The 25,544-nt window shown below is 48.9% G+C and overlaps 1 protein-coding gene across 15 annotated transcripts in view; it reads left to right on the forward strand.

Annotated features, from left to right (window-relative positions):
• FRMD4A (FERM domain containing 4A) overlaps window positions 1–25,544 on the forward strand; it is a 664,082-nt gene that overhangs the window by 472,196 nt on the left and 166,342 nt on the right. For all 15 annotated transcript variants that reach the window (XM_021064221.1, XM_021064222.1, XM_021064223.1 and 12 more), the window contains one exon: window positions 19,951–20,045. In XM_021064221.1, coding sequence (XP_020919880.1) covers window positions 19,951–20,045 — 95 coding nt within the window. The remainder of the gene's footprint in view (window positions 1–19,950; window positions 20,046–25,544) is intronic.

A 25,544-nucleotide genomic window follows, 5' to 3' on the forward strand; every position in this document is an offset into this window, starting at 1 on the left:
TTGCGGCATGTGGAGGTTCCCAGGCTAGAGCTGTAGTTGCCAGCCTACACCACAGCCACTTCAGATCCAAGCCATGTCTGTGACCTACACCACAGCTCACGGCAACACCGGATCCTTAACCCACTGAGTGAGGCCAGGGATCGAACCCAGAACCTCATGGTTCCTAGTCAGATTCGTTAACCATTGAGCCACGACGGGAACTCCTCATTCCTTACGTTTTTAATATGTTGTATTGATGAAACATTGGAGTAAAAAGCTCAGGCAATAGAAGGAGGGTAAATGATAGAATTCTGAATTCAGAGTATTGAAGACCTCTGAGTGTGTGGGCCACATCCACTTAATTTTGAAAATAACATTTGCCTTCAAGATACACTTGATGCCTTGGTTCATGGGACTAGAGTTTCAGTTTTGCAAAATGAAAAGAATTTGGGGCATTGGCTGTACAACTTTTGAATGTCCTCAGTGCTACTGAAATATACACTTAAACATGATTAAGGTGGTAAATTTGGTATTGTGTATGTTTTGCCACAGTTTTTTCCGTTTTTTAAAGCTTTATTGAAGTATAGTTGATTTACAATGTTGTGATAACTTCCACTGTACAACACAGTGGTTTCAGTTATACATGTTCACACATCCATTCTCTTTCAGCTTCTTTTCCCATAAAGATTATCTCAGAATCTTGGGTGGAGTCCTCTGTGCTCTGCAGCAGGTGCCTGTTGTCCAGTCATTCCATAGACCTCGGTGTGCAGGTGCCACTCCCAAGCCCCCAGCCCATCCCTCCCTCCCCCCACCTGTCCCCTTTGGTAACTATAAGTTTGTTTTCTGTGTCTGTATGTCTGTTTTTGTTTTGTAAATAAGTTCACTTGCGTTATTTTTTTAGATTCCACATACGAGTTACCATGATTTTTTTTTTATTTTTATTTTTTGGTCTTTTTGCTTTTACTATTGCTGCTCCCATGGCATATGGAGGTTCCCAGGCTAGGGGTCTAATTGGAGCTGTAGCCTCCGGCCTACCCCACAGCCACAGCAATGCTGGATCTGAGCCACACCTGCGACCTAACCACAACTCACGACAACACTGGATCCTTAACCCACTGGGCAAGGCCAGGGATCGAACCCGCAACCTCATGGTTCCTGGTCAGATTCGTTAATCAGAGCCTAAACAGGAACTCCCATAATTTTTTTTTAATGTCCACAATACCTTGCGTCCTTCTTGGAAAGCATGCTGATGGTCAAAACCTTCTTTATAAGGGAATTCCTAATGCCTTTGCTAATCTCTCCTCATAGAATTATCACATCATCACCTTTTTAGGGGAAAGAAGAGGAGCCTAATACCATCGGTGAAATACGCTCTCACCAGTGGGATAAAAGAGTAACCCTGCTTTGCAGTCTCTTACCCACGTGATACCCAGGAAGAGAAAAGGGGGTGGTTTTCCAGAGGCTCTGAGACCCCCCCCCCACGGTTAGCATTCAGACCCGCTTCCCTCTAGACCTGCCCCCTGAAAGAGGCCAAAGTTAACCTGTTGCCCTGAGGGTACTCCCTGGAGGAAGATGTGAAACCGGATGGCAATACTGCCACTCCTGCAGCTGAACAATTCCGGGGAAAGGAGCATGGCCAGGAGAAGCTTCCAGAAAGGGGGAGGTCCCCGAAACTGCAGTCGGAGGCTGCTCCCTTTTTTGGCTCTTCCGCACACCCTCATACTCCCCTCAGGAAACACAGAGGATTCCTGGCGAGTCCTGCTCAGGGTGGGGCCCTCTGGCTTTCTGGAATGTTCTGCCCCTGGCTGACTGTTCAGACCTTGGCTGTAGCATCCCACCCAGCCTCCTGGCCTCGCAGGCAGAATGCTAGGACATTTAGGAGTTTCTCTCCAGCATTGGAATTTTTCTTCCACATGGAAGTAGAGACGTTGAACCATTTCCCACTGACAGGAAGGGATGCCTCAGAGTGCTTAAGGCAGCTCAGCAGTTGATCTACCCGCGTTTGAATTTAGACTGTCCCCCTTGCTCGCTCTGTGATCTGGGGTCATCTGTCTGGCCTTGATCTCTCCAGACATAAAAGGAGCAATGAGGTCCTGCTGTACAGCACAGGGAACTATATCCAATCACTTGCGATAGGACATGATGGAAGATAACATGAGAAAAAAAAAGTATATATACGTATAACTGGGTCACATGGCTTTACAGAAGAACTTGACAGAAGATTGTCAATCAACTATAATAAAAAATTTAAAAACAAAACAAATAATAAAATGTATCCAAAAGAAATAGACATAAAATGAGGACATTTACCTTGCTCTTGAGCTCCTCTGTGACGGTCACACACAGCGAGCATGACCTGCCCATGTAACCCCCCTAACCTGTGGGCTCAAGTCCCAACGTTGTGACAAGGCTCGAAGATCTGTAGCTTCCTTCAGGGTCCATCCTCTGTGGGCTTTGCCACCTGCCAATGTGTCATTCATCCAACCAGGTTGGGTTGAGTCATGCCAGGCCCTGCCTCTGTTATAACCCTTGCAGAGTCTGTTACATGTAGGGGGTTGGTTGGTGGGTTTTCTTGAATTCTTTCTTCCCCAAGAGCAGCCCCAGAAGCAGGCAGTTACAGCCTTGTGGTTAAATGCACAGGGTCTGAAGCCCAGCTGTACCAAGTCATAGCTGTGTGACCTTTCCTGTAGCAATAATGTTAACAAAAGCACTTGCTTCATGAGGTTGTTGAGATTAACTGCAATCATGTGCCTATTACCAAACACCTTACGAAATACCAGGCACTGTTCTAAGGCTCTTAATCTTGGAGTTCCCGTTGTAGCTCAGCGGCTTAAGAACCCGACTAGTATCCATGAGGATGCAGGTTCCATCCCTGGCCTTGCCCAGCGGGTTAAGGAACTGGCATTGCTGCAAGCTGTGGCAAAGGTCACAGATGCAGCTCAAATCTGGTGTGGCTGTGGCTGTGGCTATAGCGTAGGCTGGCAGCTGCAGCTCTGATTCAACTCCTAGCCTGGGAACGTCCATATGCCACCGGTGCGGCCAGAAAAAGAAAGAAAAAAAGGCTTCTAATCCTCACGCATGTGGATGAGATAACAGTTTTTTTGTCGAGAGGTTCGTTTGATTTGCCTGAGGCCAGGTAGATGAGTGTCTCCTAAATTGGGGCTCTGAGCCTCGTGGTGTGTGGCAGGTGCACCATTTGTATCTGTAGTTGTGGCTGCTTCCCTGTGAGCTCCATCACGTCGGGGACTGTGGCTTCTCATCGTGGGCCCTGTCACCTTGCACACTGCCCAGCACTGCAGTATTTACAGAGGGTGCTCCATAAATACCACATGGCATCCAGGGGCCCGTGCAGAGGAAAACGGTCTGTAAACTGGAGGGTGTCAGAATTCCGATAACATCACAAAGAATCGCCCCCTCAACACAGCACTGCCTCCTTCAACGCAGAGGCTCAGTCCAGCCATGCATTAGAATCAATGATTCCGGAGTTCCTGTTGTGACACAGTGGAAACGAATCAGACTAGTATCCATGAGGATGTGGATTTGATCCCTTGCCCACTCGTGGATCAGGGATCCGGCATTGCCATGAGCTGTGGTGTAGGTCGCAGACACGGCTTGTATTCAGCGTTGCTGTGACTGTGGTGTAGGCTGGCAGCTGTAGCTCCGATGCAACCCCTAGCCTGGGAACTTTCATATGCCATGGGTGTGGCCCTAAAAAGCGAAAACAAAAGGAAAAAAGAAAAGAATCCATTATTCTTGGGCCTCCCCTCCTCCCAGCAGTCAAGCCCCACCACTTAACCAGGTGGGGCTCAGGTGGCGGTGGCTTCTTTAACGATCCAGGTGATGCACGTGGCCACCCAGGCTGGTTATCACTAATTGAGAACATCCCAGCCGACGTTTCTGCCTAGTCCTCCTGCCTCCTGTTCCAGAACCCCCGATTCTGAATAGAGCACCCCTTCGGAGGAGCACTGTTTTAGATAGAGTCCTGTGAAGAGTCCTCGATTTTGCTGCTGCTGTTGTTGGTTCACCAGGAGGGCACTTCAACCAAGTAGTTCAAAAAGACATGCTAGAATAGATCTTGCAAGAGATGTTTAAAGAGAGGACAGCTGGGAGTTCCTGCTGTGGCACAGTAGGTTAAGAATTGACTGCAGTGGCTTGGGTCACTGCGGAGGCACAGGTTTGCTCCCCAGCCCAGCACAGTGGGTTAAAGAATCTGGCATTGCTGCAGCTGTGGCTTGGATTCGATCCCTGGCCCAAGAACCCTCATTTGCCATGAATGGCGTTATTAAAAGGTGGGGGGGCATAGTTGGCTCCCCGTGTCAGCAGATTTTCACATCTGTGGATTCAACCAACTGCGAGGCAAAATATAATACATGATCTGTGTTTGATTGACACCACAAATGCATAACCACAGATATCTAGGACTGACTAAGGGACTTGAGCATCCGAGGATTTTGGTCCCCACTGGGGGTCCTGGAGCCAACCCCCCTCGGACACTGAGAGATGACTGCAGTCGGTGTATGCAGAAAATGCAGCATCTCCGTTCACTCTCCAGCGTCCCCAGTGGGGAGACTTGGTCCCCCTGCTCTGAGTGTCACCAAAGGCCAGTGCACGTGCATTAGAATGGGTTTTATTTTTGCTTTTGCTCTGCTTTATTTTTCCCTCCACTCTCTGACAAAGAAAGTGAAAGTTCTCAAGATTAAATGCCAAGGGATGTTTCTCTGGCTCTGCTAAAACAGTCCTGAGGGATTGGGCTTGGTGAAGGCTGATGGATGTATGAGTCAACCCGGACACGAGGCTCATTCCAGAGTAACTAGCCTTGCCCCCGGTGAATGCCAGGATGTTCTCGCTGATGACAACTGGCGGGAAGTCGTCCCCCCCACCCAGTCCCAAAAAAGGCAACTTGCGACGGGATGTGCTGAGAGAAAGTGGGGAAGCAGTTAACTCGCATTCATAACAATCCTACGTCAAGAACTGAATTCCATTTTACACACACTGTCTTCTTTCATTGTCACGACACTCCTAGGGTGAGCGGAATTATGGCTGGTTTATAGGAAAAGACAAATTAATCTACTTGGTTCTGATCCCACAGCAGTTCCTGAGCCGTGATTCCAGCCCAGGGCTCTGACTCCAAAGCCCTCCTGTTTCCTGACATTGATCCTGTGTTCTTAAGACCGAGATTTGATGCCCAGGGCTCCAGGTGGCAGCCCGGGAAGTTGACCTTATGCAGAGGAGCTCTTTTTGGGGGTCAGAAAAGTCATGTTTGATTTGAAAATGCAGCAGAGACTGGCAGTGAGGGTCCCACCTCTCTCTCTCTCTGCCTCTTTGTCCAACTAACATGTGTCACATGGGAAGACTTAGGTCTGGAGTAATTTTTTTTTTTTTCCTTTTTTGGCCACCCCAAGGCATATGGAGTTCCCAGGCCAGGCATCAGAGCGGAGCTGCAGTTGTGACCTATGCCACATCTGTAGCAATGCCAGATCCTTAACCCACTGGGCCGGGCTGGGAATCGAACCTGTGTCCTAGTGCTCCAGAGATGCCCCAATCTCACTGTGCCGTAGCAGGAACTTCTGGAGTAATTTAAAAAAAAAATCAAAAGTTACCATACTGATACAGGTGTATGTCTCTCTGTCTGCCTGTCGGTCTGTCTGTCTGTCTATCTCTCTCTCTCTCACACACACACACACACACACACACACATACACACTGTATGACCATGAACATGAACCTACAGAGTCAAGCTTTCCTTTCCTTTCAGCCTGCTGCGAAGAGTTTGGGGGCTGGGCTGGGGTTGTATTGATACGGAGCCTCATGCTGCTTCTGCAGGGGGACGTGGGTGACACAAGGTGGTTGGGAGTCAGCCACATCTCCCAACTTCTCTGCTCTTAGAACCAAGAACTCAGTGGCCAGAAGAGTCAGTACCAAAACGGGGGTCTCTCATCCTGGCCCAGGGCTCTTTCTGCCACACCCTGAAGCGCTGGGAGGAAATTCATCCTGTTTTCAGTATTTTTTTCGCCTTCTCCTTGTAATGCTCCTGCCCTCTCGAATCCTTGACTCCTTTGCTAGGAGCCTTTCAGAGGGACCTCGCAAGGCAGCAGCCCCGAACAAGATCTCTTTTGTGCCTGCGACCTGGGCTGGAATCTGACCCTCGGTCCCACAAGTGGGGGAACGGGGTGGGGGGGATGTGTGTGTGTGAGACAGCTCCCTCCCCCAAGGACACCCTGCCTAGCAACCAGTGACACAGTTGTCACAGGGTCACAGCCCGTGATGATTTCTCTCTCCAGACTGACACGCTATGAAGAATGTAAAGCTTATTGACTCGACTCTGCAGAGGGAAATATAGGCCCTTCAGAGAGGGAGAGGCGAGGGCAAGCTGGAGAGGCGACAGGTCAGGACCCCCATGAGTCAGCGCTAGGCACTAGCACCAGTGCCACCCAGGAGGGGGTCCAGACATCCTCCAAGATGCGCGCACGCGCGGGGGTGTGTGTGTGTGTGTGTGTGAAGAGAGAGAGAGAGAGCTCCCTGCAGGTCTTCCAGTTAAATGTCTCAGATGGCCCTGCCAGACCCCAGATTTGTTGAAACGATTTTGACTCATGGAGACAGGCATGTGACAAGGGCAAAGAGTAAGAGACACACTTTTGTCCTGGTTTGCCTTTATCCCTGCCGGCAGCACCACCCCTCCCCCCGCCCAGAGACAGACAGACAGACAGACACACACACACACACACACACACACACACACACACACACACACACACACACACACACACACACACACACACACACACCCTTCCTTGGCTCCGCTTAGTAAGGGTGGTTGGAGTTCATAGGCTAGACTCCCCTCTGGAAGGGTCCCAGTCAGCACGTAGTGATCCCAGCTGCTGAGGATGCTCTCTGACATCTCCTGAGATGGACACTTTGGTCTTAGAAGGCACTTGAATCTCATAGAACTTAGAATAAGGAGGGATGAGCTCCCTTAAGTGAAGCCTGAGAAGGCCTGGTCCTGGGAGCAGAACTCAGTTTTTTCCCCTTCTTGGGGCTGCACGTGCGGCATATGGAAGTTCCTGAGCTAGGGGTTACATCGTAGCTGCAACTGCCAGCCTAAGCCACAGCCACAGCAACCTGGGATCCGAGCTGTGTCTGTGACCTACACTGCAGCTTACAGCAACGCAGGATCCTTAACCCACTGAGCGAGGCTTGGGATGGAACCTGTATCCTCATGGATACTGGTTGGGTTTTTAACCCACTGAGCTACAGTGGCAACTCCGGGAACACTGGTTTTGATCAGTATGAAGGCTTCTTTTGCTGAAATCCTTCCTGCACCTCACTACGCATTGACGGATCCATTCATCCAACCATTCATTTAGGGACCCACCCGGGCAGTTATTTAACATTGACCATCTGGGTCAGACTCTATGGAAACAAAGATACAGGCGATGCTATTCCCATGCCCTAGACGCGGTCTGTCTTGAAGAGGAATAGATGCACAGATGCACATGTCACAAGAACTTCCAGGGAGGCTGATGGAGCCCATGAGCGCGAGTCTAGCCATCGCGCTGCTGGGGCCGCCGGGGTGGAAACTGGAGAGAAGGGGTGTGAGATCGAGACAGCTTTCTCCACGCGGGGTCTTGAATTAAAAAGGCTGATGGGGGAGCAGAGACAGAGGAAGGGCCCACAGGAGCCGATCTGTAGGGGACGAGCCTGGCAAGAGGGGAAAGAGCAGGGCCCCCCGACACAGGTGAGAGCAGAGGAACCCCCCGCTTCTCCCTCTCTCCCACCCACCCCTACCTCCGGCGTGGGGTTCTCCTCAGGGCACACTTGCAGACCTGCCCAAAAGTAGATACACATCCAGACCACTGCCTGCCTCCTGGCATCCTGTACCAGCAGCCCAGTCTGATTCACCCCACCCCAGATCCAAGGGCCCTTGGCTCCAATCACCTGCTTTCGCTTTCCCGGTGTGATTTTTTTGGATGCAGTTCCTTCCTCTGGCCTTATCAGTGTGCAGGAGGCTGTTGCGCTTTGCCTGAGTTGGGACCGGCTCCCTGTTTCTTGTGTGGCTTGGCTTCAGTGTCAAGACAGACTGTCAGTGCCAAGCCGCCTAATGGCTGACATTAGCCTGTGTTAAGAACCTAATAAAATAGCGCCTCCAAAATTTCTGGCCAAATTCACTTATGCAAATAAATCTAACGTAAGGCTTCTCCCGGAATATCCCATGGGGTTTCGGAGACAGCTTTAGAATCTGCTCCAAGCTGAGAGGGTGGTGCACAGGGCGCTGGGGGCTAAACTGCAAAACAGTCGATGAGAGCTGCATTTCGGTCTTTCCCAGGGACCGGGTTGAAAGCAGGCGGCGACCGCCCCTTCATGCGTGGAACTATACGATAAATTCCTTCTTGGGTATACTCCCAGAAAAAGGCTGGCCTGTGTGTGCGGACTTAGCCTGCTTCTTGGATCCGCTCACAAAGCCCGTGTAACCTCATCAGCTGCAGGAACGAGTTGATTTCATGTGTTTGAAGCATAGGGTTTTAATTCCTCATTCTGTACTATTTAAGATTGTGTAAGCCTCCTCCAAACCTTCTGGAAGTGGGTGGGGGTAGAGGGGGACTCTAGGCAAATAATAAAATAATATTTTTGATCCCAGGATGAGGGTATCACAAGCGCACGGTTTTTCTTTGGACCCCGCGGCACATCATCTGTTCTCATCCACTTAATTAGCTTGGCGCACGGAAGGGGCCGCGGTGCTTTTTGCCTTGTTGTTCTCTCTCTGACTTCAGCGAAACGGCTCTTCAGGAATAAATCTTTCTCAGGCAAAAGTTGATCTCCCCTCCTTCACCTCCTGGGACACCAGTGCCTGTGCACTTTCTCATCTCTCTCTCTCTCCCACCCCGGCGAGAGTGCTTTTTTAATTATATTGAAAATGACATCATCGGTGGAGCACAGTGTCTCTCGCCAGCAATGTACCTGCCAGCAATTTGCAGGAGCGATGGGGAAAGGGTCCTTAGGGAGGGGACTTGGGGGACTTCCAAATTAAAATGCGGACAAACATCGGAAGGCCAGTGCCTTCTCCCCGATCCATTCCTGGAGCGGGAGAGAGATGTCTTTCTCTTCTGGTCTCGGTACATGTTAACCCCAGAGAAGCAGGAGGCAGGGACAGAGGTGAGAGAGTAATTCACTCTAGTGAAGGAAGGCGAGCATCCCCGAGCGGACCCTGGGAGCAGAGATGGGACACTATTTAGGGCAAGTGGACCCAGATAAGTGCAATTCCAAGGGACGTCTCCGGCTTTCTGTGCTCCTAACTGCCTAATGATGATTTATTCATGGTTCCTGAGACAAAGGGTATGACAGTTCACTCGAAAGAGGATTTCGATTCCAATCAGAGTAGGTCCTTGTCAGAGCGATGAGAGGATAAGTACTTTTGTGGGAATTTAGTTACTGATGGAAGGAGAAGGGGGAGCCTGCCGGTACTCAGCCCCTTTCGTGCACCAAGTACTTTATAAATGATCATGCATTGACCCCTCACAACGACTCATAGATGTTACTATCCCAGTGTTTCACAGTGAAGATAAATGCTCATCAGTTTACACATGGGGTAGAATTGGGTTTCTAAGCCCTGTGGTCTGACTACAAATTCTCTGCCCAGGTTGCATGAAAGGGGCATGTACATTTTATGATCAGTCACAATGTGTGTATATTTATATGGCTCAATTACAGCAGCATTTATATATTTTTTTAATCTCCTTGCAACTCCCTACTCTCCCCACCATCGTACTAGAAGGCAAGCTTTCTGTTTCTGGCATGTTGGTGATGAAACCATATTCTTTGAACACCAGCCACACCCCAGGCAAAGGACCACAGGTGCCTTGGAAAGGTAGCAGCCAGCCTACCTATCCTGGAAGACAGCTCCCCGCCCCCTCTTCCTCTCTGCCGTGTTACCTTCTGATCCCTTTACTAATGAAACTCCTAAGAGCTCCCAGCTACCCCTACAAAATTGGTGATTGGAGTGAGTGAGACTTGCCCAAGACTTCATTGCTTTGTGGACCACACAGAGCCAGCTGGTTTCAAAGCTCTGATTTCCTATCTCTTGGACAATGCCCTTCTCTGCTCTCCCTTGAACATCACATAAAGGGAATAATTCAGTGTGCAGTGTCTTGAAGCCCTCAAGTTTGAACGGGTCTGGGTGCTATTTAACCTACTGGAAAGGTGAGCAGTCAGCCAGTTTGACCCTGGAGAACTCACATCACCTCCCAGCGACTGTCTGGGTGGTGTACATCCACAAAAGTAATTTACTACTCCCTGTAGGACAAGATCGAGTCATAACTAAGTATGCAAGGCAGGCTTCGAGCTAAAGAAAAAAAAGAATGTGGTGGACACCAGGACCGTGGACCCCCTTAACATCCCCTGTATTTGTTTCCAGCACCTCAAAATTGGGTCTGCAGACTTGCCAGCCCAACCTTGGTAGAGGCAGGTTTAGTACTGTGTGTCTTTTTGTATTTTCACCTCATCGAAATAGTTATCACTTCATGAATGCAGAGAGGCTTCTAAGGGGAGCCGCCCCAGACGAGCCGTCCCTGTGACATTGCCCCGAGCAGGCTAGAGTCTGGGAGTTACTGTGTCATCAGCAGGCGCTCCCTAATGAACACCTGCCCGCCCGCCCAGAGTTCCCAAGGGGCACAGCTCCTGAATAAAGCAGGCTTCCCAGCCGGCTGGCAGGAGCACTTTGCATTTCTGGAGGAGTAATAATTACGTACGCCTGTCAAAGCCTTCCCATTGGGCATCCGTCAAATGCCGGGATGAGAAAGACTCAGCTTCCCAGGCTGAGAGCAACCCCAGCTTTGCCCAACGCTGGCACCAGTGTATATCTTAGCCAAACGTGGAAGAGGCTATGTGGAAATAAAAGGACCAGAGCGAAGGAATAAATGAGTATGGTATAAAGGATAATACGTAGGAGTAGTGGAACAGGAGGGGATGAGCAACTGGAAAACCAGAGAGGTTGTTCTCTGGAAGTCGTTATGCTGAGTAAATGGCTGAGTCTGTTGGAAAAAGAGAGAATGGGGAGGGAAGAGACTAAAGGAAGTTGGTGGCAGGGAGAAGTCAGGTAGGAGGAGGAGATGCTCTGAAAGGAGGGGGTAGGAATACAGACACAGCCCATCCTTGCCTGGGTATATACGTGACTTTGCCAAAGTTTGCGTCACAGCATCCTCCATGGGTGCCTGGAGGCATACGATACCGTTGAAACCCTGGGACTCTCTTGCGTCTAGGAACAGTGTAACAGCATATGGTATCTGGTCCCATCCTGCTCCACGTGGCACCACAATCTCTGCCTAGCATTTCTGTGCTTCGCCCAGCCTTGAGAGAGTGTGTAGGTTTCACCCTGACTTTGGTCAGCATTCCTGCCAGGCTGCTGTAACAACCAGTGACCCTCCAGTCTCTCCTGATCTACCCATACACACCTTTAGAAGGCACCTACTGTGTGTCAGGCACGGCAGTGGGGTGCAAGACTGCAGATACCCATCCATCCTGATCCTTGCCCTCCGGATGCACGTCATCCAGCAAAATTCTATTGCGTTTAGAAAAAAGCGGCTTCAAACCCCTCCTGTCCACGCTGTTTGTTACTCGCTGGATCTGTTCCCAGTATTTAAAAATCAAAGCTCTGGAGCCTGTACCAGACTCAAGCCCCTTGCCTGCCCTGTGACCCTGGGGGGGTTGTGACCTTGGCCGCACTGACACTTCTCAGCCCCAGCGTCCTCATCTGTACAGTGTTGCTGGGTTGTTTCTCAGCCCAGAACCGGGATGGGGGAGGTATGCAGAAGATGATGGTGCTGGCAGGGAGAGGGGCAGCAGCAGCGGGGAAGCTGGGGAGGGGCCAGGAAACCTGGACTTGAACGTGGTATGTGCAGTGTCAGCGTTTTGCCTGCCAGGACGCACTCCCCCCAGCCTTGGTCATTGATACCCTTTGTTTTCTTCCCTTCCTGTTTCAGATCGCTGCAGGCTTCTCTGAAACCTTCAGTGGACCAGCAGAGGGCTAGTCAGGCACTTGGGTCCTGGCCCCATGTGTGCTGACCACTGAGGTGACCGCCCTGGTTGGTGGACACGCTTCTCAATCCCTTGAGCCTTAGTTTTCTGCCCTGTCAGTTAAGTGGATTGGGTAACCAGGCTGTCTGGCTTTTTATTTTAATCCAGCATTCTGAGGTGGCTTATACCCACTTTATGGTTGAGTTCATTTGCTGGTTACTAGCTGTGTGCATTTGGCAAATAAGTCCGTTCACTGTGCTTCAGCTCCTCCTGCATCAAATGGGGGAAATGCTGGCATCCACCCCCTGGGTAAGGATTGACTCGGTTCTGCCCTTGGACAAAGGCTGTACCCCTAAACCAGAAACTCTTCGTAGTGGCTGGGTCTGGAACCAGCTTTGCTGAGATGTTTTGCTGCTGGTTCTTCCTGAGCTGGAGGTAAAGTCTCCTGTCCACTAAGGATTTAGGGTTCTGGCAGGATCCACTGAGCTTTATGACACCCCCACCCCCACCTATCCTGGCGCCTCCGAGGCTAGAAGAGCGCCTCAGCCTGCATGAAGGAAGCAGCACATGCGCACACACATAAAATTTGCACACACACACACACACACATACACCCTCCTCTCGCTACGGAACCCAGGGGCTGCTCAGATGGGGCAGGAAGGAAGCCAGCCTCCCCAGCTAATCGGCCAGAGCATCAGGGGGGGTGATATGGCGTCGGGGTGGGGCGGGGTTGGGGGGGAGTGGGGGGGGCACAGCCAGACCTGCATCTGTGTGCACAATGACCTCATGCTTTCTCTCCATCCCTGCCCCCCACCCCAGGATGAGGGAGCAGCCAATGAGCACTTGGCTGCTTATTGCCCAGCCCCAGGGGGAGGGCGGGAGCCAGGCTCCCAGCTGCTCAGGGAAACACAATTACAGGCAGGGCTTCAAAGAAGCCGCAGGCTCCGGCGATTCAGAGCTACTCCTCTTCACCCCCCCCCCCACCCCTCTATTTAGCTTTTTAGAAAAGTTGGGAAGAAAGGGCGCACTGACCGTGCTTTCTTCCCACCCTCAGCACCGGACTCTCTGCCGTCTCCATGGCTGCAGCCAGTCCTTCGGTGGCCAGGCATCACCCTTTCCTAGGATGGGGCTGGCAGTGCCATCAGGGTGAGCGGGCAGGCATGGCTCACTGTCCCCTGGCAGCCTGGTGGTCACCATGTGCCCTGCAGCCACAAGCGAATTGTCCAGACCAGCCTTGGGGTGGAGGGAGAGGTGGGAGGGTCAGTCTCTCGGCAGTGATTCCCCCCAAAGCACAGATGGGAGCCATTTGATGTTTTAATTTTTTTTAATGCAATTAATTCAGAAGTGGCCATTCCATTGATTTAGAATCTGTGAGCTGCCCCCAAGGGAATGGTGGATGACAAGAGAGGGCTTGAGGGGAGAATTCATAGAATTGAAGACCACGCTGCCAGTGACTGACCCAGGGTCAGCTCAGAGACAAAGGCTTTGCCACCTAGACTTCTGGAGGTGACCTCCTTGCCAAGAAAGTCAATGGCATTATAAAGAGAAAATGCAGATACTAATAAAGGGTTTTCAACTGAGATCCCATTTTACTAGAGTCTCAACCAACCAACAGATTTGGAGTTTGCGGCTATGCAAACTATACGCCAGGCACTCTGTGTGTGTGGGGGGGGGGGGGGAGATCAATTCCCTGAGGCTGCTTAACAGATCACCACAAACTTGGGGGCTTAAAATAACAGTAACCCATCTTCTCGCAGTTCTGGAAGGCAGAAGTCAAAATCAGGCTGTCCTGGAGGTTTGAGACGGAAATCCATTCTTTGCCTCTTCTGGCTTCTGGTGGCTGCCAGCCTTCTTTGACATGTGACTTTGTCACTTCAGTCTCTGCCTCTGTTCTCACACCACCCTATCTGTCGTCTGTGTGTCAGTGTCAAAACTCCCTCTGCTTCCCTCCTAGAAGGAGCCATGTGATTGCATTTAGAGTCCACCTGGATAATCCAGAAAAAAGCTCTTCCTCTCAAGAATCATAATCACACTTTTTTTTTTTGTCTTTTAGGACCATGCCTGTGGCCTATGGAGGTTCCCAGGCTAGGGGTCTAATCGGAGCTGTAGCCACTGGCCTACGCCACAGCCATAGCAATGCCAGATCCGAGCCTCGTCTGCAACCTACACCACAGCTCACGGCAACACCAGATCCTTAACCCACTGAGCAAGGCCAGGGATCAAACCTGCAACCTCATGGTTCCTAGTCAGATTCGTTAACCACTAAGCCATGACGGAAACTCCACATCTTTTATAATGTGAGGTGAAACCAAAGGTTCCAGCCTTTGGGATGTGGACATTCGTTTTGGGGGAGCAACCCATTTAGCCATCTACAGGGCTACAACAAATCATGTCCCCAGAAATTCACCATGTTCCTAGCAGCATTCTTCACAAAAGCCAGAACATGGAAGCAACCTGTGTCCCTTTATGGATCAATAGATAAAATGTGGCAGATACATATAGTGGAATATTATTCAGTTTTAAAAAGGGAGGGAATTGTGACACAGGGTGAAACGTGAATGAACCATGAGGATGTTACACTCAGTGAAAGAAGCCAGGCACAAAAGAACAAACACTGTAGTTGTACTTAGATGAGGCATCTAGAGTCATCGAGTTCACAGGAATAGAAAGCAGAATAGTGGCTGCTGGGGGCAGGGGGCATGGGGCGTTGTTTAAAGGGTAGAGCGTTTCTATGTTGCAAGAGGTTTTAGAGATCAGTTGCACAAAAATGTGAATATTCCAAACAGTACGGAATTGTATACTGTGGCTAAGATGGTAAAGCCTCTATTGTATGTTTTGCCATACTTTGAAAAATGTTCAGATTGAAATTGAAAAATGTTTTGATTAAAATGCATTTACACAAGCGTGCATACCAAGGGTAAACAAAGTCCATGTGGTCAGCACTATAGGAGTTCAGAGGACTGTTTCGAGGTGGGGTGATCAGGGAGGGCTTCCTGGAAGAAGTGGGCCTCGAGCAAGATAACTTTTAAAGGGGGGGTGGGAGGAGAGAGGATTTTTGTGGATTTGGAAATAGAAATGAGATTGGTCTTTTCTTGAATTCTGACACAAATAGGTTAGACAGAAATGAGTACTTTTGGAGGAATTGGGCCAAAGTAAGATTGGGTAGGTAAATGGAACCTTTGAATTCAAAGAGTGCCCTTAAATCCCAGATGGACATTTCGAACTTGATACCGTTTTGGCGATTATTCTAATAATTCCTGGGTGAGAGATTGAGGGTCTGACATAATGATGATCACATAAGACATTCCCTTTGTGCCAGGTACGTGCTCTAAGCACCTTCTGCAGGTCGGTATTAATTCATTAAATCCTCAGTTCATCAATGCAGCCCTGTGGTGTGGGTGTGGCCATCAGCTCAGTTTTGTAGCCAAGGAAACTAAGGAACAGAGAGGTCACGAAATGTGCCCGAGTGCATAGGAAAGGTGGAATGTTCACTGATAGATTGAAGACATCTGGGGCGGGAGTGGAATCCAGAATGGTTGCAAAGTTATTTTTAGAACGAGTGACTGAACCCTTGAGAAGGTTGGGCAGAATTGGGGGAAGGAAGAAATTGAATCGAATACTAAGTTTAAAATATAAAGAATCAGGGAATTCCTGTCATGGCTTAGTGGTTAATGAGTCCGACTAGGAAGCACGAGGTTGCGGGTTCAATCCCCGGCCTCGCTCAGTGGGTTTGGGATCTGGCGTTGCTGTGAGCTGTGGTGTAGGTCGCAGGTGCAACTCGGATCCCGCGTTGCTGTGGCTGTGGCATAGGCTGAAGCTCCGATTTGACTCCTAGCCTGGGAACCTCCATATACTGAAGGTGTGGCCTTAGAAAAAGACCAAAAAAAAAAAAAAGAATCAGGATTTCCCATTGTGGCGCAACATGTTAAGAATCCAGCTAGCATCCATGAGGATGCGGATTCGATCCCCACCCTCGCTCAGTTAAGGGTTGGGGATCCAGCATTGCTGCAAGCCGTGGTGTAGGTATGCAGATGCAGTTCAGATCCAGTGTTGCTGTGGCTGTGGTGTAGGCCAGCAGCTGCAGCTGCAGTTTAACCCCAGCCTGGGAACTTCCATAGGCTGTAGGTGCAGCCGTGGGGGTGGGGGGGGAGAATAAAGAATTATCTTTAGGACAGGAATCCAGTTCTTTAATCTAGTTCATCATTTTAAAGGTGAGAACCCTGAGGCTCAGAGAAGTTATACCGTTTGTCCAAGAGCTTTTCTCTGGGATGGATCCATGTTACGTGGAAAGGAGAGTATGAGTGATGATAAAAAACAGTCTGGAGAATTGGAGAACAGCCAGGGTACCACTTCGTCATCTGAGTGCTCTCTCCGGACTTTGCCTGGACAGCTCCTGAGGTCCCCTAGAAGGATCATGACACAGGGGTGTTCCCAGAGCACTCTATAGCCACACACCTGCGGGAAGTGTTCTTTTGATTGAAGTGATCCGATCATGTCCCAGTTTGGAACGTTGTGTAGACCGGGCCAATTCCAGAACCCTGGATTTGCTGGTATGTGCTTGTTCCCCCCAGAACAGTCCACAGCCCATGGGAACTCAGATCTTCGAGGAAAAGGCAGACATTTATAAAGAGATTCTCTTTGTCAGACATGGGAGGAATAAAAGCTTAGGAGACATGGAAAAAGAATCTGAGATCAAAAAAGAAAATGAGAGAAGCCAGGGAGTGAACACATTACAGGCCGAGAGAAAGTCAGTCTTAAATGTCATGACCTCGGAGGGTCGGGATGATGCCAGTGACCCAGAACAGGCTGTTTCGAACCCAAGATGTGCTGGCCTTGCTCACATGGGCATTGAGGTCCTGGCCAGGCTTGTCCTGTAGAGCTTGAGTGGGCTACGGGCTGCGTTACTGGCCTCACGGGCCGACCCTGCAAAACCCCACAAATGTTTACAGCAAAGTAATTGGCAGATTATAATCAGCAGATTCTGTAAACATCCCTTCAAAGTACATATTACCATAAAGCTTTCTGCTTACCCAGCAACATTCACCCAAAGAGTATAAGAACCACTCGGAACGATGCAGTTCATTAATCACCATGGCATCGAGGTGGAGTATTGTCTTAGTTTGCACAATCAGGAAATCCCAGACTGTTGCCTCCTGTGGTTTTAAACACCCCAAGTAGGGAATTAAAGATCCATTGCCTGAATCAATCAGGACAGGCCAGGTTATGCTGTGATGACAAATAACCCTTAATGTCAAGGTGACTTAACAGCGAAGTTTATTTCTCACTCATGCTGCACGTCCATCAGGGGAGGTGGGAGAGCTCACTGGCACTGATGGAGCAGCTCCCTGCTGGGGTGTGGCTGGTCACCATGACAGTAGAAGAAAGAGTGTGCCCTTTAAAGGGACTTAAGATTCGAGTGTTCTGGGGTTCCCGTGGTGGCGCAGTGGAAACCAGTCCGACTAGGAACCATGAGGTTGTGGGGTCAATCCCTGGCCTCGTTCAGTGGATTACGGATCTGGCGTGGCCGTGAGCTGCGGTGTAGGTCACAGACACGGCAGCCAGCAGCAATAGCTCTGATTGGATTCCTAGCCTGGGAACCTCCATATGCTGCAGGTGCAGCCCTAAAAAAAAAAAAAAAAAAAAAAAAAAAGCGATTGGAGTTCTTTCCTCAAGGCACCTTCTGGCGTCTGTTATCTCTCCCTTCGATGCCTTTATTTCCCTGTGTGTAAATTGTGGGTAATACAGACTTTTCCTTATTGAGGGCGGTGTATAGGATCTATAATTACTGTTGTATGAAGTAATGGGACTAACCTTTTTAAAAATTTTTTAACCAAAGGTATGCTTCCACATGGGCTCTGTCCTTGAAACAGTCAGTTTGAGATGATAAAGTTTATTCGAAGGTTGCTGCTATTGTTCAGAGCATTTTAGTTGCCTTCAGTGTATAAATAACCAAGAGAAAATTTTTTTTACTGTAGAAATTTCAGTATAAAAATGATTGTGGTACCAGGCTTAAGCATAGGGGCATGTTACCATGAAGAGGCCAAAAGTCAGTGTCAGTGAGGCTCTGGCAGAGGTGAGGTGGCATCCATTCTTGTGAATGCTTCAGTGTTTCAAGTCAGTTCCCTGGCTCCGCAGCTCAGAAACCTCAAGGGAAGACTCATATTAACCAGCTTCAAAGTATCTGATGTATAAGTCAGTACCAATGTACAAAATGTCACATGTTTCAAGGGAACGATATAACCCTCACCCAGACAGGACCCTCAGGGCTCATGATCCTTGACCTCTCTCCCAGGACGTAGAGTTAGCAGAGGTGGCATGGCAGAAGGGTTGTCCATGGGGCCTCTTAAGCTGGTCTGACTTCATTTGGAATCCTGGCTTTGCTGGGGGAGAGCCTGCCTGACTGTTGCATATGTCAGCATCATCATTGGCAGAGGAATGTCAGTCTTTTCTTTTAAATGATAAAACAATCATATAGGAGACCACTTGGCACAATAGGTAGGACAAGGCAGTACCTAAGTAAGTTCTTTGGAAGGCATGAGATGAGAAGAAGAGTTGACTAGGTGATGGGAGGGTTCATGTGACTGGCTAAGGTGGCCCCATGCCTACATTTTCTGCCATAGTAAAGGCCTTTTGGGGACTCAGATATTCAAGGGCTCTTGACTAAGACTGCATTTGCTTCCCTAGCTCATTTCCATTTTCTAGACTCCCCTCTGTCCCCACCTTGCACAATACCCACCCAGTCCATTCTGTGGAACGATTACTCTACGTAGTCATGTTATAAACTGTCATTCCAGCCCTAAGAGTCATTCTTTTCTCTTCCCGAGTGAATGTATGTATCTCTGGTTAATGCCATTGGGATGTTGGCCTTGACATTTAACTCTCAAAGACAATGAAATCTTACCTCTGTCGTTTCCGAGTTTGGGCTGGAAACCTCACCGTAACCCCTAAGAACCCAGAAAGGATGACTTTGTAGTCACACGTCATTGTATAAAACCAGTCTGATCCAGGATGCTCCCCACCTCCCCCCCCCCAAATCACTATTCATCTGACTTGACTTTACATGATGTCTGCCAGTTGAAGAAAAAAAATCAAATCCATTTTGAGTACAAGAAGACTTCGCACCAGCGAGGATGCTTTTACAAATGTGACAAACCCTTCAAAGGCAAACCACAAAAATTATCAGAATGTTGAAAGAAATAATAGGCATGATAGAAATGCTGTGAGCGCTAGGAAAGGGATGGCAAATATTTGGACAGACAAGTTATAGTACATTGCAGTCTGAAAATCAGCCATGCTACCCTACATTTGTTCCCAACCTCTGCATGAAATGCTTTGCATCTGAGCAGCCAGATACCTCATGGGGATAGAGGTGATGCTGGCAACCCAGCCAGCAGCATCCTATCACAAACACAGCCTGAAGCTTCAAGAGCCACCCCCTTCACCTTGGATCCTCCTTTATCATTCACTAGTGATGCTCAGAGGTACCACATTTACCCTCCTGCCTCCCCCTACGGTAGATTTCTACTCTTTATGAAGGAGGGTTTTACATAAAGTCCTGAATACCCTGACAATTACGGAGACTGCGTTTTCACTTTTTCGCATTATAGGGTGAACAGAATTATAGAGCATTAGACGGCATTGATTTTTCAAGGCGGATTCTTCTGTCGCTTTATGTCTTCTCGGGGGAGGAATCTCTGCCCTGGCTTCCAGCCGACTCCCATCACGTCTAGCTCTCTTCGTTTGGCCCTGGGGACAAACTACCAGGAAACATGGCGAAAGGGCTTCATCCATCGATGGCCGTGTCCTCGTTGTCTACTTCTTTGGGGTTTTATAGAAATCATTTATACAGATGTTCTTGAGCTTTGAGACATTCCCTTCCAAAAAATTAGGTAAACCTGTGATTGCCTGTTTTAGGAAAAGTAATCCCCCACCATTTACCCTTTTTCTGTTTTGTTCTCCCGCCAGCCCAAGCTTTTGGCCAAGGAGCTGCTTGACCTCGTGGCATCGCACTTCAATCTGAAAGAGAAGGAGTACTTCGGAATAGCCTTCACAGATGAGACGTAAGTGGCCCTCGGGTGCGCAAAACCTGAAATCGCACTGTCTGTTGTGAAGGCCACTTGGGTCTTGTGGTTTGGGGTCACTCCAAGTTCATCATATGACATTCAAAGGCCTGGAGTGGCCTTTGTGATCATGCCTGGAACAGCCAAAGCATATAATTAGGGCAATACTAATATTATGAAATTATTAGGTAGACCAGGTCTCATAATCAAGCCAGTTCGCGTTCAGACCCAAAATGTTTATTTATTTTTTTAAGTGCCTTGGTATGGGGTTTGTTTTCTATTAGAGTTAAGTGAAAACTTCTGGGAATGAAACAGTTGTCTCCAGTGTTGGAGGAACAACAACAGGAAGTGAATGCAATGATAAATTCAAAATGAAAAATATCTGTGCAGTTTCTCTGTCAACGCCAGAATTGAATATCACAGTCAAAAATTCAGATCACTCATCCAATGAAAAGTACATTTGCTTTCAGTGATCTTTCAGCTTGGCTCTAAAAAGTGGCGTTCTGTGACACAAGGAAGGAATATCTTGTTTGTTTTTTAGGGCTGCACCTGCTGCATATGAAGTTTCCCAGGCTAGGGGTCTAATCAGAGCTACAGCCATAGCTGGCCACAGCCACATCAACACAGCATCCAAGCTGCGTCTGTGACCTACACCCCAGCTCATGGCAACGCTGGAACCTTAACCCACTGAGGAAGGCCAGGGATCAAACCCGCAACCTCATGGTTCCTAGTTAGATTCGTTTCCACTGCACCACGATGGGAATTCCAAGGAAGGCATATCTTACTGAAATTTCAGTTTCCTCCTTAATATACTGTTAGCAAGAGTGGACAGTGAACACCTGCACAGCTTCCTAAATAAAAATTAGCTGTTCTAGGAGTTCTCTGGTGGCTTACTGGGTTAAGGATCCAGCATCGTCACTGCCATGGCTCAGGTTGCTGCTGTGGCACAGGTTCAATCCCTAGCCCTGGGAATTTCCTTTTTTCTTTCCTCTGTGGATATACGTACATACATGCGCACGTACTCCTTCAAGCCTTCAGAGTTACAGAGATGATTTCCTCTAATCCCCATAGATCAGGGTTAGGGGAGCAGCCAGACAGCGCGGCAGAGGGAGGCCATGCTCCATCGATCAGATGGTACCATCGAGGCAGGAAGGGCTCAGGGGCAAGGACAGAAGGCAGCCCCGCCAGTCAGTAGGGGAGATGGCCCGGTGTGTTTGCCTGAGGAGCTGCAGATGGGCAGGGTGGCCATAGGGTGGGCAGGGCGGCTGTAAGGTTTATTATTCCAAATCAGGCCCCTTGAGTGAAAGGGAGTGCAAATCAGGATGATCTTGGGCAAATTGGACAACTGCTCACCCTCTAAATTAGCGACCTTTCAGGCGGTGGTGTGATCACGGAGCAGCATCGCGCAGAGTCACTCTTGCCTCCAGAAAACTGGGGGGACAGGCTGGCCCGGGGCCCGAGAGCCTTCGGGACTGAGCCAGAAGGAAGGCAGGAGCGGTTGCTTCTGGTCTAGAAGGATCTCTGTGCCCGCCGGTGGGGCCGAGTCAGCAGGGCTATGAACTGGGGGCTGTGGGGGGAAGGAGCCAGCAGAGAAATTTTTAAAAATGCTTTATGACAAATATACATTAAAAATAACTACTTTGATAAAAGCACGTGTTTTCCACCCTTTCTCCTGAGAATCGCTTTAAACCCCCTGATGGCCACATATACATGTTTTGCTAATTAGAAGGAAACCGCAGTTTCAATTAGTCATATCCCGTTGTTCCCATCTCCCACATACGTTGATTCTTCTGAAAGCGCCAGTGAAAACTTGAGACGAGTCCCAGTTAGAATTCCCTTTTGAATGAACAAGAGTCAGAGGAGTTCCCATTGTGGCTCAGCGATACTGAACCCAACTAGTATCCATAAGGATGTGGGTTCGATCCCTGGCCTCGCTCAGTGGGTTAAGGATCCTGGGTTATTGTGGCCGTGGAGTAGGCTGGCAGCCGCTGCTCCAATAGAGGAGAGAATAAGCATGTTGTCCTGGACCAAGGAGACGAAGAGCATCTGATGCTGCGGGTTGCAGATCGCGGCACTGGTGGCAACAGCCAGGAGGAGGGGAGATGGTCAGGGAGAAGGGTCACTCTTTTTCCCAGGAGAGACACCAGCAGGAAAACCACCAGCACCGTCCACCTGTCCCATTAAATGGAGCCTGCCTGCTCGGGGTCTTGGCACTTCTGGCTCCCTGGGCTGGCCGGGAATGTGTGTGTGTGTGTCTGTGTGTGGCCAGGCTGGAGGTCTCCCTAGACTGGTGGAACTGGCAGCTGCAGAGCCCTGTGGGGGACACGGTGGAGGAGCAGATGAACCATCATCTGGCACAGTCCAGAGGAAAAGAGGCCACCGCCATCCTCTTCCCCCAAGTCCAGGTGGGAGGCTTCTCCCGGCGACTGTAGGGGTGGCAGGCAGCCAGCCGAGATCAGTGCAGACGACCTGGCAGCTGGCAGACGGTTCCTGGGAAGGAGGTGGCAGATGGGCCTGACTCACCGGGAAGCGGTGAGTGTCGGGGGCCCCAAGGAAATCAGGAGCCAGGCCTCCAAGGGACCAGGATGAGAGGCAGAACAAAGGGGACTCAGGGTTTGGTCGGTGGTAGGCTGACAACACCTGGGGCCACAGGCATTGGCTGGTAGCCTCTTGAGTCATCTGAACTTTTCTCCTTTTCCTAGTGAGAAAGGGATGAATGGAAATTGTCACCACAAAACGGTGCCTGTAGGGGAGGCATGGTCAAGGGTGGTGGGGATTATATGTCAATAACCACTAGCCTTCACACTGGGCACCACTAGCCACTAACCCAGGACCATTTAATAGCTCTGTTTTTAGGAGTTCCCATCGTGGCTCTGTGGAAACGAATCCAACCACGAACCATGAGGTTGCAGGTTCGATCCCAGGTCTCGCTTAGTGGGTTAAGGATCTGGCGTTGCCATGAGCTGTGGTGTAGGTTGCAGACAAGCCTCGGATCTGGTGTTGCTGTGGCTGTGGTGTAGGCCAGCAGGTGTAGCTTCGATTGAACCCCTTGCTTGGGAAGCCCCATTGCCGTGGGTGTGGCCCTAAAAAGCAAAAAAATTTTAAAAACTAGTTTTATTTAAAAAAAAATAATAGCTGTATTTTCAGATTATGTATGTGTATTGTGTCATGGTGTGTGTGTGTGTGTGTGTCTGTGATTTCTTCAGGGGCTAAGCAGCATATTTTATAATAAAATGCAGCAGAACTTTCATCCTTTATTGCAATCCACAGTATGCCCCATGCATTTGCCTTTTTCCTAATGCAAGTCAAACAGGAGTAACTTAGAAAATGCTATAAGCTGTAAAATACTGCACCAGTATTAGACATGACCAGCGCTGTCCTCCCTAGCAGTAGAGTATCTGACTCTCAGGCCGTATTGTGGTCAGTGAGTCTTTCAATATGAACTGCTGTTGATAATATTTTGTAGGATCTGGGTGGCCTAATATAGAGAAAAGAAATATAGAGCCACGTGTAGACAGAACATCGGAAATTCTCTAAGCTGCTGTCACCCCTAAGTTGTATTTGTGGGTAGTGTCTGAGGCCACGGGGTAAGCCTCTGTGTCCAGGGATATTTCCTATTGTTAATTAACAATTGGGCAGGATTAAAAGCAGCTCCCGCTTTTTCTTTTTTTAATTTTTAAAACTTTTTATTTTGAAATAATTAGATTCACGGAAAAGTTGCAGAGATAGCGAAGAGTCTCATATACCCCTCACCCACTTCCCCTAATGTTAATATCCTACACACCAAGTGATAATTATCCGTACTAAGAAATCGACAGCGGTGCTATATTAGTAACTGAGCTGCAGAGTTGCTTCAAATTTCATCAGGCTTCCCATGAATGTCTTTTTCTGTTCCTGGATTCAAGTGCAGTGAGCCTCTTTTTTTTTTTTTAGGGCCTCACTTACAGCATATGGACGTTCCCAGGTTAGGGTCAAATTGGAGCTGCCGCTGCCAGTGTCCACCACAGCCACAGCATCGCAGGATCCAAGCCGAGTCACTTACCTACACGCAGCTCATGGCAATGCTGGATCCTCACCTCACTGAGCAAGGGCAGGAATTAAATCTGCGTCTTCCTGGATACTAGTCGGGTTCGTAACCACTGAGCCACAGTGGGAACTCCACCTCTTACGTTTTTAATAATTCTGCGTGAATCAAAAGAGATAGGAGTTCTCTGGTGGCCTAGTGATTAAGGTTCCAGCATTGTCACTGCTGTGGCGCAGGTTCGATCCCTGGCTCAGGAGCTTCCATGTGCAGGTATAGCCAAAAATTAAAAAAGAGAAATATACAGGCAGACCTTGTTTTATTACACTTTCCTGTATCATACTTCACACATGCTGTGTTTTTTACCAGTGGAAGATCGGTGGCAGCTCTGCATTGAGCAAGTCTGTTGGCACCATTTTTCCAGCGCCTTTTGCTCATTCCATGTCTCTGTGTCATGTTTTGGTAATTCTCACAATATTTCAGACTTTTTCGTTATTACTGTATTTTCTTTGATCAGTGATCACTGATGTTACTGTTGCAAAAGAAAGCTGAAGGCTCAGATGATAATTAGTATGTTTTAGCAATAAAGTATATTCAATTAACATGTGCTTTTTTGGGGAGCCACACCCACGGCATATGGAGGTTCCCAGGCTAGGGCTTGAATCGGAGCTGTAGCCCCCGGCCTGCACCACAGCCACAGCAATGCAGGATCTGAGCCACCTATGCAACCTTCACCACAGCTCACAGCAACGCTGGATCCTTAACCCACTGAGCGAGACCAGAGATTGAACCCACATCTTCATGGATGCTAGCTGGGTTTGCTAACCGCTGAGCCACGACGGGAACTCTCATATGTACTTTTTTTAAAAAACAATGCTATTGCATAGTTAATAGACTGCAATAGAGTGTAAACGTAACTTTTATATGTACCAGGAAACCAAAAAATTCTTGCAATTTAACTTATTGCAGCATTCACTTTATTATTTTGATGACCTGTAAGCAAGCCCACAATATCTCTGAGATGTGTCTGAGATAGTTATGTGAGTATCTGGGTCATGGGGATGCGTGTGCAAACAATGACATTTTGGTAGGTGTTTTTTTTTGGTTTTTTTTTTTTTTTTTTTTTTTTTTTTTTTTTTTTTTTGCTATTTTAGAGCCGCACCCACAGCTATGGAGGTTCTCAGGCTAGGGGTCGAATTGGAGCTGTAGCCACCGGCCTACACCACAGCCACAGCAATGCAGGATCCGAGCCACATCTGCAACCTACACCACAGCTCATGGCAACACTGGATCCTTAACCCACTGAGCAAGGCCAGGGATCTTCACAGAGACATCCAGTCCTTAACCCTCTGAGCTACCATGGGAACTCCGAGCCTCTTATAAATTTGACCTTAATATAATTATTAATGTTTTGCTACAGATGTGGTTATCAACCTTGGCTCCATGTTGGAGTCACTCAGGACACTTTATAAAATGCC

Source organism: Sus scrofa, chromosome 10, assembly GCF_000003025.6.
Source record: "Sus scrofa isolate TJ Tabasco breed Duroc chromosome 10, Sscrofa11.1, whole genome shotgun sequence".
Classification (NCBI taxonomy): domain Eukaryota; kingdom Metazoa; phylum Chordata; class Mammalia; order Artiodactyla; family Suidae; genus Sus; species Sus scrofa.